The 14,026-nt window shown below is 34.6% G+C and overlaps 1 protein-coding gene across 1 annotated transcript; it reads left to right on the forward strand.

Moving 5' to 3' along the window:
- LOC109726274 (lysine histidine transporter 2-like) lies at positions 7,056–11,489 on the forward strand. Its single transcript, XM_020255786.1, has 7 exons — positions 7,056–7,438; positions 8,420–8,803; positions 9,186–9,579; positions 9,723–9,828; positions 9,959–10,050; positions 10,868–10,936; positions 11,024–11,489. The coding sequence occupies exons 1-7, from the start codon at positions 7,242–7,244 to the stop codon at positions 11,120–11,122; spliced, it is 1,341 nt and encodes a 446-aa protein (XP_020111375.1). The 5' UTR covers positions 7,056–7,241; the 3' UTR covers positions 11,123–11,489.

Genomic DNA, 14,026 nt, shown 5'->3' on the forward strand with positions numbered 1-14,026 from the left:
ATATTTAATTATAAAAATTATATAAAATATAGTAACTAAATTTGAATTTTGAAGTCACAGAACCATTGGGTGACTCAAATATAACATATTGAAAGATTATATTGTAAAAACAAAACTTTAAAAAATTGGACAGTTAATTCATAATAGTTCATAATTCAAGAAAGTTGTACATGTTTTTAATTTAATTTTAATATCAAACTTCAGTACTATATTTATAATCTAATGAGCGATCAACTTTACATTTGAAATCTTCTAGAATGCCCAAAATATAATTAGTTGACTTTTAATTTTAACAATAGGCATTATAAAATTTATTAGATAGTTTAACAGGGTTTTTTTTATTCCTTGAATGAAATTATGAATTAAATAAAACCAATCGATGCTCAACTTTGTCTTCGTCTGGAATAAAAATAAAACATAAAATAAGTAAATTATACTTTTGGTCCTCAAACTATAAAAGGCATGATACTTTGGTTCTCAAACTTTAATGCTTCATAATTTCTAACTCAAACTATGAGGCACATGATACTTTAATCCTTAAATTTTAATTAGTTATAATTTTTGGCTCAAATTATAAGGAATATAATAGTTTAGTCCTTAACTTCTAATGATGGTATAAATATAATTTATTATTCTTATAGTTTTGTCCTTATTGTTTTCTTACCCATCTTATACTTTTATTTTTATGATTTTGGCCTTTTACTGCAACAGCTATTTCTTCTTTAATTTTCAGTTTCTATTACTTTTATTCTTTTTTATTTCTTAACTTTTCTTTTGTTTTTTTTTTTTTGCTATTTTTTCTTTAGCTTTATTTATTTATTTGTTTCTGCGGAATTGACCCGCCACAATGCTTGGGTGACTTCAGTAATATGTGTGTGTATATATATATAGAGAGAGACCGGCTGGTATCAATCTTAATTTTTCTTCCCTTTTCTCTCCATTGACTTGCATAAAGGTGGTGAGATTGGGATTTTTTTTTATCCAATTTAATTCTTCATTTATTATTATAAATATTTAAAATATATAATTTTTTAACACATAATTTTTTAAATAATTTAGATTGTATGTATATAAATTTTAGTTTTATAATATTAATTACTTAAATATATATTGTACAATAAAAAATAAGAGACATTTATAGTCTAAATTAATTACTTATTTTAATGAATTTGATTGTGAATTACATGAAGTATACTAATACCTGTAATGATAAAACATTGTATTCAAATTTGAAGTCAAAGTACTATAAACTGACTCAAATCTAACATATTGAAAGGTTGGATAGTAAAAATAAATTTTTAAAAGGTTGGATAGCTGATTCAAAATGGTTCATACAGAAATATTCTTTACTTTTTATTTTCATTTTAGGGCTAATTTCATATAGGTCTCTACAAACATAGTAAATTATAAATATATCCCTACAAAGTTCAACATTCATATATTGTCCTTACAAAAGTATTGATATTTTCAAATATATCCCTCTCATTTATTACCGTTAAAAAACTATTTAAGTGAAATGGCCTTTTTACCATCACAAATATATCCCTCTAAAAGCCACAACAGCTATAATCATGCAGAAATGTTCCTCAAACATTTTTTCAATAATAATCTTCTTCCTTATTTCTTCCTCTTTTTAAAATCCAACCTATTTCACCATTGTTGCAACCTCTTTTCTCACTCATTTTCTCCTTTTTCTTGAGCAAAAAAAAGAAAAAAATATAGAGAAAATTAAATGGAAAAAACAATACGCGTTTGATATGAACGAAGCAACAGCCGTCATGGATTAATAGAGATGGGTTCGAAACTAGCATGAAGGAGAGAGAGGAAGAGGAAAAAGAAGAAGAGTTCTTATTGCTAAGGTTTTGATTGAGAGAAGGAGGTATAATATAAGAGGGGTAAAAATATCAAATTATCTCATTAACTAGCCATGATTAAGTATTTAACCTATGTTTAACTAAATTTTTCTAATGAATTTTAACGGTAGGGACACATTTGAAAACATTATGACTTTTACAAGAACAATATATGAAAGTTGAACTTTGTAAAAATATATTTGCAATTTACTATATTTGTAGGAACATATATAAATTAACCCTTTATTAATTTTAACAAACTTTAATATTATATTTACAGTCTGATGAGTGGTCAACTATCACATTCAAAATATTATAAAATGTCTAATATGCAATTNTTTATTTTAAACCGTACAAATTTCGGCTCAAAGAATGCAATTTAATCTCAAATACTATAATTTTTTTCTAAAACAGCGCTACTTCATCGTCCTTTTCTTTTTCTCTACTTTCTTGCCTTTCTGTAATGACCACAACACATAATATTCTTTCCAGAAGAATTTTCTTCTTTATTTTTTATTTTTGTTCTTTCTTCTTCTCTTTTTTTTTTCCTTGCATCTTGTGCATCTATTTTTTGCTATTGTGCCTCCTTCCTTGCTCCTTTGCCACAGACATTGCCTTCACCTGACACGCTCTCCATCCTCATCATTCTCAAATCATGTGGTACTCTCATCATCGTCACTGTCCACGGCGATGTGTTCAGTTGGAGCCTCATCTCCACGATTTATGTTATATTCGAGCCGACGTCAACAGAAGTGTGAGCAAGATAAGAGAGTGGAGCGTGGTATCAATATGGGGACGATGGAGGAGGAGGAAGAGAAGGAAAAAAAGGCAGAAGGAGGAGATAAATAAATATCAAGGAGGGAGACACCCGATCGAGGAGCGGTAGGAAAAAAAACGAACAAGTAAAAAAACGGAGAGAGAAAAAACAATAAGAATAATCATGTCGGACCCAACCAGTAAAATCTAAAATGCCCTATTTTTGAGAGAGAGAGAGAAAATTGTTGAGCTAGTTAAGACTTAAGAACCGCTTTTTGAGAACATTGTTTCCGTTCCCACTAATAAATTTTATACCATTTTTTTAAGGTTTTTTTTTTGCATAAGTCTATGATTTTGCTTTTCTCAAAAATAGGGCATTTTAGATTTTACTGGTTGGGTCCGACATGATTATTCTTATTGTTTTTTCTCTCTCCGTTTTTTTACTTGTTCGTTTTTTTTCCTACCGCTCCTCGATCGGGTGTCTCCCTCCTTGATATTTATTTATCTCCTCCTTCTGCCTTTTTTTCCTTCTCTTCCTCCTCCTCCATCGTCCCCATATTGATACCACGCTCCACTCTCTTATCTTGCTCACACTTCTGTTGACGTCGGCTCGAATATAACATAAATCGTGGAGATGAGGCTCCAACTGAACACATCGCCGTGGACAGTGACGATGATGAGAGTACCACATGATTTGAGAATGATGAGGATGGAGAGCGTGTCAGGTGAAGGCAATGTCTGTGGCAAAGGAGCAAGGAAGGAGGCACAATAGCAAAAAATAGATGCACAAGATGCAAGGAAAAAAAAAAGAGAAGAAGAAAGAACAAAAATAAAAAATAAAGAAGAAAATTCTTCTGGAAAGAATATTATGTGTTGTGGTCATTACAGAAAGGCAAGAAAGTAGAGAAAAAGAAAAGGACGATGAAGTAGCGCTGTTTTAGAAAAAAATTATAGTATTTGAGATTAAATTGCATTCTTTGAGCCGAAATTTGTACGGTTTAAAATAAAAATTATATTCTTTGAGGCAAAACTTCCACTGTTTGAGCTAGAAACTGTGAAACCACAGGGGCTAACTTGATATATTTTAAACCACAAAATACTAAAGTGAGAAATTATGAAACCACAAGGGGTATCTGAAGTTTACCCTTTTATAAATGTCAATATTTGTCAACTAATTTGACAAGACAGCTCCAACATCACTAAACATTATCCCATGCACACAATAATAAGGGCATATTGGTTTACTCAAAAAATTATAAAAAAATATATTTTCTAACAAAATTTATGAAAAAGATCTTTTTCATAGCTTTCCTTTTCTGGATACAAATTTGTAAAACAAAAATGAGACTTTTCCATAAAATCAGGGAAAAAGAAAAACCTTCACCAGAAAAGCTACATCTTCTGAAAATCAAATAAATAGTCAGAAAATTATTTTCTATAATATTTTTCAGAAAACAAAACAATTCCTAAGAAGGGACTACTAATCGAAACTCAACATTCAAAACCACCGACACGAATTTAACCTAATCCGACTTCGAGCTGCTTTTTTCTCAATCGTAAACTGAACTTCTTTTGGCATCATGAATCATTCTATCTTACGATAAATTATGAAACAAAAAAAAAAAAAGTTGTAAGCTTAATCCTTCCTCTACTTGGGCTACAATTTATTTGGTTATTCAAGTTGAAGATGGGTTTAGAAATTGAAAGAGTAATAATAATAATGATAATAATAATATTGTTGGAATTGGATTTACACACTTAAACGAGTCAAACTGGGATCGGAATGAAATTTCTCGAATATTATGTAATTTTTTTAAAAAAATTTACAATTTATTCCCTAACAATTATAAGTCATAAAGTCTAATTTTAGATAACTTATAAACTTCAAGAAAAAATTAACAAAAATTAGTCATTTAGAAACCAAAGTAACAAAATTGGGTACCAATCATGTAATTAAAACCATTTCCCCCCAACCACAAATAAATTGGTCAATAAAAAGCATCTCGATTCAATGTACCTCTCTCTCTCTCTCTCTCTCTCTCTCTCTCTCTCTCTCTCTCTCTCTCTCTCTATATATATATATATATAAATATTTAGCTATATATAAATATATGTAGCTATAGTAACATATGATAATATGAATGGCAACACTGTAAATTCCATTTTTACACAGGGGTATAATCGTAAATTCATAAAGCACCCCCTCATCCCAAACCTAGTAAATCAGCTGTCACACACCACGTGGTTGGATTCAAAGAATCTCCTACGAAGGCCAAATCTCGCGTAGACGCGGTCCACCACGTGGTCGTAGGCCATTGGCCAGCACATTGAGGGCACCAGGAACCAAAATCAGAATAGGAATGAGAATAGAACAGAATCAAAAACGGAATGATAAAAATTTTCAATTTATTTGATTCATTATAGAAATCGAAATCAAAATTATAATATCAATTAAAAATCAAAAAATTAAATTTGAATTAAAATTTTAAATTTACTATTTAAATTCATAATCAAAATTTGAATGCAATTTTGAACTTACAATCAAGACATAAATTTTGAATTTACAATACAAATTTAAATTCAAAGCTAAAATTTAAATGTAAAACTAAACTCAAATATCAAATGTTTATTAGATTTTAAAGTGGTGTAAAATTTATCTATAACTAATTATTTTGGCGGTTGGTGTGCTTTTGACCCTTTCAAATCAAACCAATCCAAATTGAACATAATTTATCGACAATTTGCTTAGAAATAAATTATAAATACAGTTAGAAATATATGCAATTGATAATGTAATAGTTATATGCATATATATATTTAATTTAGTTGAATGTAAAAAGATGTTGTAATTATAAATAATTTATTTAATTATTGGATTCTAGTTAAAAAATATATTTACAAAATCTGTCACTTTGTATATGAGATTATAAAATTATCTCCAAAAGAGAGAAAGGAAAGAAAAGAAAAGAAATTGTAGGAGAGAAATAGTTTTTTACTCATTTGAGTCGAAATTTGAAGAGCGTAAAATTTGAGCTCTTTCCTAGCGTTTTTTTTGGACTCAACAACTATGTAGTTTTATCTTTATTTTATCATCAGGTTCTATCATAAATAAAATAAAATAAAGTATTAAAGTAAAATTTTTTACAAACCGCAGGACTGTATAATATAGCAGCTTACCATTCTAAAAATTTGAGATTTTATTAAAAAGTAATGTTTACATTCTTCGATTTTTTTATTTGAAAAACAAAAACTAGATGAAAAAAATATAATTTTTAATTTTTAAAAAGAATACTAGTTGGTAAGGAGTGTTTGGTTCATCAAAAAAGCATGGGAAAAAAACTTTCCAAGAAAAAAGTTTTCCATAAATAATTTCTATTTCAGCTTCTCATCCATTTGATTTCAAGAAAAAATAATTTTTTTTAAAAAAAAATTTACTTACCAAACTTCATGGCAAATTAATATTTTTATTTTTTGAAGATTTCTTTGAAAAATAAGAATACTAGTTTTTGATAAAATTTGGAAGGAAGGTTTTTGAAGAACCTAATTTTTTTAAAAAAACCAAAACTAAAAAAGATATTTTATCTGAATCGAAAAAAAAATTTGACATTTTTCCGAGAAACCAACTTGTCACCCTAAAATAGACACGAAAAATTAAAAAAAAAACTTTTGAGGCCCAATATATAATTCAAAAAACTTTAAAATGCATCAGTTATATTGCTGACATGGCGTTCCCAACCAAATATATTGTTTCCTTAGATTCACCCGTCCCATCATCGTTAACAAAAATATATATTTTTATTATATATTTCTTTCAAATATAGATATATGATTGGCCGGTTATTAATGATGTGGTGTAAGCATAGTTAATTAATTCGGATTCGGCAAAAATTCGGTATGGGTATAATACACATAAAATTTGTTTTCTAATTTTTAAATTCGTTGAAAAAATTTGGTTTAAAAAATGAATTCGACATAAAATATAAAATATAAAATATAAGATAATCTATATTTAAACATAAAAATTATAAGTTTTTTATTCAGATTTTCAATAATTCACGAATAATTCGAATTTTCAATAATTCACGAAAAATTCTTTTTTTGAAAAAAAATTTGTAAACGGACAGTTTAATTCGGATTTTCAATAATTTCCAAATTAAAAAAATTTGTAAACGGACTGTTTAATTCGGATTTTCAATAATTCCCAAATTAAAAAAATTTGTAAACGGACAGTTTAATTCGGATTTTCAATAATTCCCAAATTAAGTGACACAAAGGGTGTAAGTGTTACACATGGGCAGTCCACGGATGACGTGGTGGACCAAGACCACTGCAATAAACTCCCGAGATTCCGAATCCGGGAAACGGTTATGAAGGGCAACGGACTCCGACTCATTTTCCTTTTTTAGGGTCTGCTCTCTCTCTCTCTCTCTCTCTCTCTTAGCTGTGTTTTTTTCCTTTTCCTTTTCCATTTCGTTAATTCACAACTGTACTTCTCCTACATACATACACCCTTTCGTGCTCTCTTTATTATTTGAAGAAGAGGAGGAGGAGAAGCAGATCACGAAGAACAAGTTCTTCGGATCGATCTTCTTCTCAAGACTCTGAGAAGATCCATCATTCGTCTGATAAGGGATGGGTCGCGACGACGTCGGGGCGGCGCAGGGCGGCGATGTCGCGCAGCAGCAGGAGAATACGAAGAGCATCGACGACTGGCTGCCGATCACGTCGTCGCGCAACGCCAAGTGGTGGTACTCCGCCTTCCACAACGTCACCGCCATGGTCGGCGCCGGCGTCCTCAGCCTCCCCTACGCCATGGCCGAGCTCGGATGGTATTTTTATATATATATATATATAACATTAGCTGATTTATCGGTGCAACAACTTTTTCTTTCCCACATTTAAATTTTTTTAAAAAAAATTTAGAAATTTTGGTTCTCATTTGATTTTATATATATATCAATGTGGTCACATTAAATACGAAAAAAAAATTAAAAAAAAATTTCCAATATCAACTCCTATTATTATTATTATTATTATTATTATTTTGGTAACTAAAAGGATGCATAAATGCGGTGGAAGCAATAAATACAAACTAAGGTCACATGAAATGTGTGAACGACTTTTTCTATAAAAAAGTCTAAAGTTATATTCTGAAAATAATTATCATATATTCGTTATTTTTGATGAATTTGGTGACCAATTTTGCACCTACATTGCGCTGTTTTTTTTTTTTTTTTTTTTTTTTTACTTTCATAAAATGAAACGCATTTCTAGTATATTTAATTATTTGTTTGAATACAATTTTTGGCTTTTTTTTACGGATCTGGATAATTCTGGTACTTTAGATCTAAACCGACGAAGAGTTAGTTTTAAAGTTGTTAAACTTTTCCACCACTGATTTAGTTAAGAGTTCGGTTGGAGAATCATAATCTGCTATTCGCGGTGCTTTAAGATTCATGCATTTTGCATGGTGGATTAGGCCATAAATCTCGCCGTAAAAAAAGCTCCTCATATCAATTTTTTTAAAAAAAAAATAAATTTAGGTAGGTTAACCGGTTCGAGAAAAAAGTGAACCGAAATCGAACCGGTGAAAATTAAAATGAAAAATGATCTGAACTAATTTTAACCAAACCATCCGGTCCGGTTTAATTTTGATCCGAATAAATATTGTAATTTTCTTTGTTTTATTTTCCGTTCGGTTTAAACCTTTGACCGATTCAAAATTATAAGGATAAAATGCCTATTTGTCACACTTTTTGGACATCTACTTTGTCAATACCAAAAATATGAGTGATCCATGCGATGTGCAGGGGGCCAGGGATTGCGGTGCTGGTGATATCGTGGGTGATAACGCTGTACACGCTGTGGCAGATGGTGGAGATGCACGAGATGGTGCCCGGGAAGCGGTTCGACCGGTACCACGAGCTAGGGCAGCACGCGTTCGGGGAGAAGCTGGGGCTGTGGATCGTCGTGCCGCAGCAGCTGGTGGTCGAGGTCGGCACGAACATCGTCTACATGGTCACCGGCGGAAAGTCGCTGCAGAAGTTCCACAACGTCGTCTGTCCCGACTGCAAGTCCATCAAGCTCAGCTACTTCATCATCATCTTCGCCTCCGTCCACTTCGTCCTCTCCCAGCTCCCCAACTTCAACTCCATCTCCGGCATCTCCCTCGCCGCCGCCGTCATGTCCCTCACGTTCGTACTCTCTCTCTCTCTCTCTCTCTTTTATAAATATATATGCACTCCTATAAAGTTTGTACTCTTGCCTTAAAGAGACCAGCATTTTGCTTTATAGCGAGAGGCTACGTAGGGCTGACTCACGTTTGAAGTGGCATGAAACTGATTAGGCCGAATGACAATCAAGATCGGTGAACAATGTGTCTGTACGCTTTAAGTGAATTGATAATATATTTCTAACAGCTCAAACTTTTGGAATTAATGGCTAGCACCAATGATCAGAAGTAGAAGTCACAGATTCGATTCCGGCATACTGCAGATTTGTGCAGGTGGTGGATTATGTCAGTGTCCAGTTTGATTCTTTTGGATTAATTCGCCGTGTTGTATATTGTTGGAGCAGTTACTCTACCATAGGGTGGGTAGCATCAGTCCACAAGGGGAAGCAGCCGGACGTCGACTACAGCTACAAGGCGTCGACGAGGACGGGAGCCGTGTTCAACTTCTTCAGCGCGCTGGGCGACGTCGCGTTCGCGTACGCGGGCCACAACGTCGTCCTCGAGATCCAGGCCACCATCCCCTCGTCCCCCGAAAAGCCCTCCAAGAAGCCCATGTGGAAGGGCGTCATCGTGGCCTACATCGTCGTCGCCGTCTGCTACTTCCCCGTCGCGCTGGTCGGGTACTGGGCCTTCGGGAACTCCGTCGACGACAACATCCTCATCACCCTTGAGAAGCCCCGGTGGCTTATCGCGGCCGCCAACTTGTTCGTCGTAGTACACGTGATTGGCAGCTATCAGGTCCTACTTCTGCTTCTGCTTTCTGCTTCTGATCATATTTTCCGACAATACGGTCAAAATTTGTCAAATATAAAGTGTGAGGGCGTCTAGCAAAAGTAGGTAAAAAGTTGCATAAATTCTGCTGTGTGATCAAATGTCTGCAGATCTACGCAATGCCGGTCTTCGACATGATCGAAACAGTGCTTGTGAAGGAATTTCACCTTCCGCCGGGCCGTACTATTCGCTTGATCGCGCGCTCCGCTTATGTTGGTAATGTCTTTTTTTTTTTCTTTTTCTTTTTCTAACTCACTGGGGTAACAGAGAATTTATTTTTCTTTTATATATCCTCCGATTAATCATTCTTATATTTTTCTTTTTTCTTTTTTTTTGTGCGTTGCAGCATTAACCATGATTATCGCGATTATTATCCCCTTCTTTGGTGGATTACTCGGATTCTTCGGAGGCTTTGCTTTGGCCCCAACAACATACTTTGTGAGTGATTAATCTCTCTATCTATATCTATTTAAGCACCTAAACATTGTAGGTAAGACTGATAACTAAGTTTCAATACAGAAGTTCTTGCATGAAAAGGAAAGCGACAATTGTTTACGCCTCTGAAAAGTTCCACACTTTCTTATTTACCCTCTTTACAAGGCTAATCTTAAAAAGAAAAAAAAATATTGTTTTAACATTCCAAGTTCTTTCGAATAATACTCTTAGAGTTAAATTCTATAAGTGAATCTTTAGAAAAAGTCGTTATTTAACATTTCAAGTTCTTTCAAATAATACTCTTAGAGTTAAATTCTATAAGTGAATCGTTAGAAAAAGTCGTTATCTCTGTAAAATTACTATTTTGTCCTTTCAAATATATCGTTCTACCTTCACCAATTTTTTTATTTATTCTTAAGTTAAGGACAAAAGCGGTATTTTGATTTTTTTTTTTTTTTAACTCTGATGGAAATTTAATCTGGATTTAATCCGAAATGACTTAACGGGTACTAACAACAGTATTATTTTTGAATAACTGAAAAATATACGAGGGTTATATTTGAAATAAGAAAAACAGGGGTATATAAAATATTTCAAAAGTATTGAGGGGTATATAGGTAATTATTTCAAAAGAAGACTATTTGGAGATCATCTTTATTGAACTCCTAGTTACTTCAAATTTTTGCATTTATAATCAAAATTGGATTATTCTATTTGAATGTCTGCCACTACTACTACTCTTCAAAATAAAAATAGACAATTCAAATTTGATATGAGCAATGTCCCCCAAATGATCACTCTGTCGGATTTTCGCGCGCAGCTTCCCTGCATCATGTGGCTGGCCCTATACAAGCCTAAGAGATTCAGCTTGTCTTGGATCACAAACTGGGTGAGTTGATCAACATTCTCCAAACAACATTTCTTGTACTCAAAACATTCAATGTCACTTAATCCTATCCAATTCGGTGCCTGTCAGATCTGCATTGTACTCGGCGTTCTCTTGATGGTTTTATCGCCGATCGGAGCGCTGCGTTCGATCATTCTCAGCGCGAAGAGCTACAAATTCTTCTCATGAGCTGCAGTTCTGAACGAAACCGTGTAAATCGGGTACTGTTCGAGGTCGAGTGAAGTCGATTACGGGGAGACGTGCCGGGATTCGCGCAGATCCAAATGAAGTATGTCTATCTTTTACATGTTTAGAACATGAAAACAGAGCTGCACTCATCTTGTGTTTGATGGTTTGATTTCACTTGTTATGGTTTCATGGTCCTTGTTTATGATGATAAGAGAGTGTTATTGTATGTGAAGCATTTGGTAATTTAATGTCCTAAAAAAAAATAGTTCTTGTTCATAATATTTATTTATCAATGTGATGTTTGAGCTTGTAGCACTTGAATGGGTTGTACTTGGCTCCTTTTGTGTATTAAACACAGTTCTAATAATCTTTCTAGCCTACAGCTTGTGCTTTTGTAATTGTATTACTGATAATAGTGATATTCCAAGTAAACAATAACAACTTTTTACTCTCAATAAATACCAATACCAATATTTTATTCTGAAACGTTCTGATTTGGAAAGTAATTTAACTTTGTCTGTCGCGGCAAAAGTTTTAGACGTTTTGTTTGCCAAAAATATATTTTTTGCTTCGTCCATATTCCATAAGCAAGCATATTGTCACGGCCTTAGGAATTTTGCTGGCAAAGCTGAGCGGCGCCGTCTTCCTCCTCGAAGATGGACAAGTCTAACTCCCTATTACTAGCTTGGACCACTACGTCATACGACTAAGTATACAAAAAGAAAAAAAAAGAGAGGGAGGCATAGATTTTCAAAATACTAAGTATTTTACTACTCAGAAAAATAGAATTACAATGCACAACTCCTCTTGTATTCCACAATACTTGCTGGTTTTGAGCTAGCGAAGTTGGGCCAGGGACTCAAATTGCGAAGCAATTTTGCTAAGTTTCTGACAATGTGCTAACAATACTCACAATCCATATCGGGATTATTTGGAAAATATATAATACAATCATATTTTGTATTCAAAATCGGATAAGATAGAATAAAATATGAGAGCGATATTGAATAAAGTGAATTTTTTAATCCAATCTAGTTGAATTCTCACACTCTCACTTTTTTTTTAATAATAGGAAAATTAAAAATGAAAAATCATAATCTCTATTCGTGTACTCCTAGGAGTAATGCCACACATAAAAATATAAAATTAAAATAATAATTAAAAAATAAATACAAACGTTGGCAGAAGATTGATATTATGCTGTAAAGATGGCTTCCTTCTTTAAAAACAGAGTTGGTACTTGGAGACTTTGGGAATACTTAAATTTTTATGGAAAATAGTGTTCTATAATTTCTTTCAAAAAACAATGTTTTTATGTTTTTGATTTCTATGTTGGATTATGTGAAGCCATATTTCAAGTCGATTTTATGGTGAAAAAGTTGAAGCTTTGAGGTTTCTGAATGTTGAGTACCGGAATTTAAAGTTTGAGTACTTAATCTAAAATTTGAAAAACTCTTTTTTATATTGTGTACAAATACGCTAAATTGAGTACCGATACTGGTACTGATGTTCTGGAAAAGATCAGTATAGGTACTCCAAGCTGGGACTTTTTTCAAAAATAATCCTCTGAAATTTCGTAATTGGTAAAATAATCATGTGAAACTTTTATTTGTGAAACTAACCCTCCTCTCGCCACCTCAGCTGCCACATCATCATTTCTCACAAAGACGGTGACTCGTTCACCGTCTTTGGTGTACTCTTGAAGACGGTGAATGGTTCATCGTCTTCTCTAGGCCTGCACCATTCACCGCCTTCTCAGCAATTCTCCGCGCTTCACCGCCTTTTCAGCAATTCCCAGGGTAGCTTAGGGTGCCTAGAGAAGACGGTGACTCGTTTACCACCTTAACAAAGGCGGTGAATCGTCTACCGTCTTATCGAGGCCACCGCCCACTCAGCAATTCCCCGCGTGGCGCAAGGCTTTCTCAGCAATTCCCCGCGCGGCGCTAGGTGCCTACGGAAGACGGTCACTCGTTTACCGCCTTGACAAAGACGGTCAATAATTTACCGCCTTATCTGAGCAAGTTTACCGTCTTTAGTGTAGAACTCCACCCAGCCTAATTTCGCTAAGTCCTCGAGAGGGGGGCTAAAACACAGATAAGACGGTGACTCGTTCACCGTCTCATCTGGGCTCCACTGAACACGGTTAACACCGTCTTTAGCGTTGGACTCATAGATAAGACGGTGAACGGTCTACCGTCTTCATTAGGCGGTGAACGATTCACCGTCTTATGAAGATGGTGAACCGTTCACCGTCTTCATTAGGTTACCCCACCCCAGACCGAGCCCGAGATATCTCTCCCTTCCTTTTCCCGCTCACGCTTTCTCTCTCTATCTCTCTGTCTCTCTCCACGAGCCGCCCGTCGTCGCTGCTACCCGTGCCAAGGTCGCCGCCCCCTGTCGTCGCCGCCCGTGCCGAGGTCGTCGCCCCCTGTCTCGCCGCCCGTGCCGAGGTCGCCACCCCCTGTCGCCGACGTCGCCGCCCGTGCCAAAGTCACCGCCCCTGCCGAGGTCGCCGCCCCCTGTCGCAGCCGCCCGTGCCAAGGTCGCCGCCCACGGTCGCCGACGTCGCCGCCGCCGCCCCTGCCGAGGTCGCTGCCTATCCCTCTCTCAGGTGTGTTTTCTAGTGTAGGTTTAATGTAAATGTAGGTTTAATGTACTGTAATTGTGTAATGTAAATGTAGGTTTAATGTAATGTAATGTAAATGTAAATGTAGGTTTAATGTAGGTTTAATGTAACTGTAATTGTGGCTCCCTAGGGTTAAATGAGTTGTTGGTTGAATAGTATGATCTAACGGGTGAAAATGATCAAAGGGTAAATTTCACGGCCGAAAATATAGAATTCAGACTACGCGGGGAATTTCACGGCCGAAAATATAGTAGTCAGACTCTATATTTGTATTATTT

This window comes from Ananas comosus, linkage group 21 (assembly GCF_001540865.1).
Source record: "Ananas comosus cultivar F153 linkage group 21, ASM154086v1, whole genome shotgun sequence".
Lineage (NCBI taxonomy): Eukaryota > Viridiplantae > Streptophyta > Magnoliopsida > Poales > Bromeliaceae > Ananas > Ananas comosus.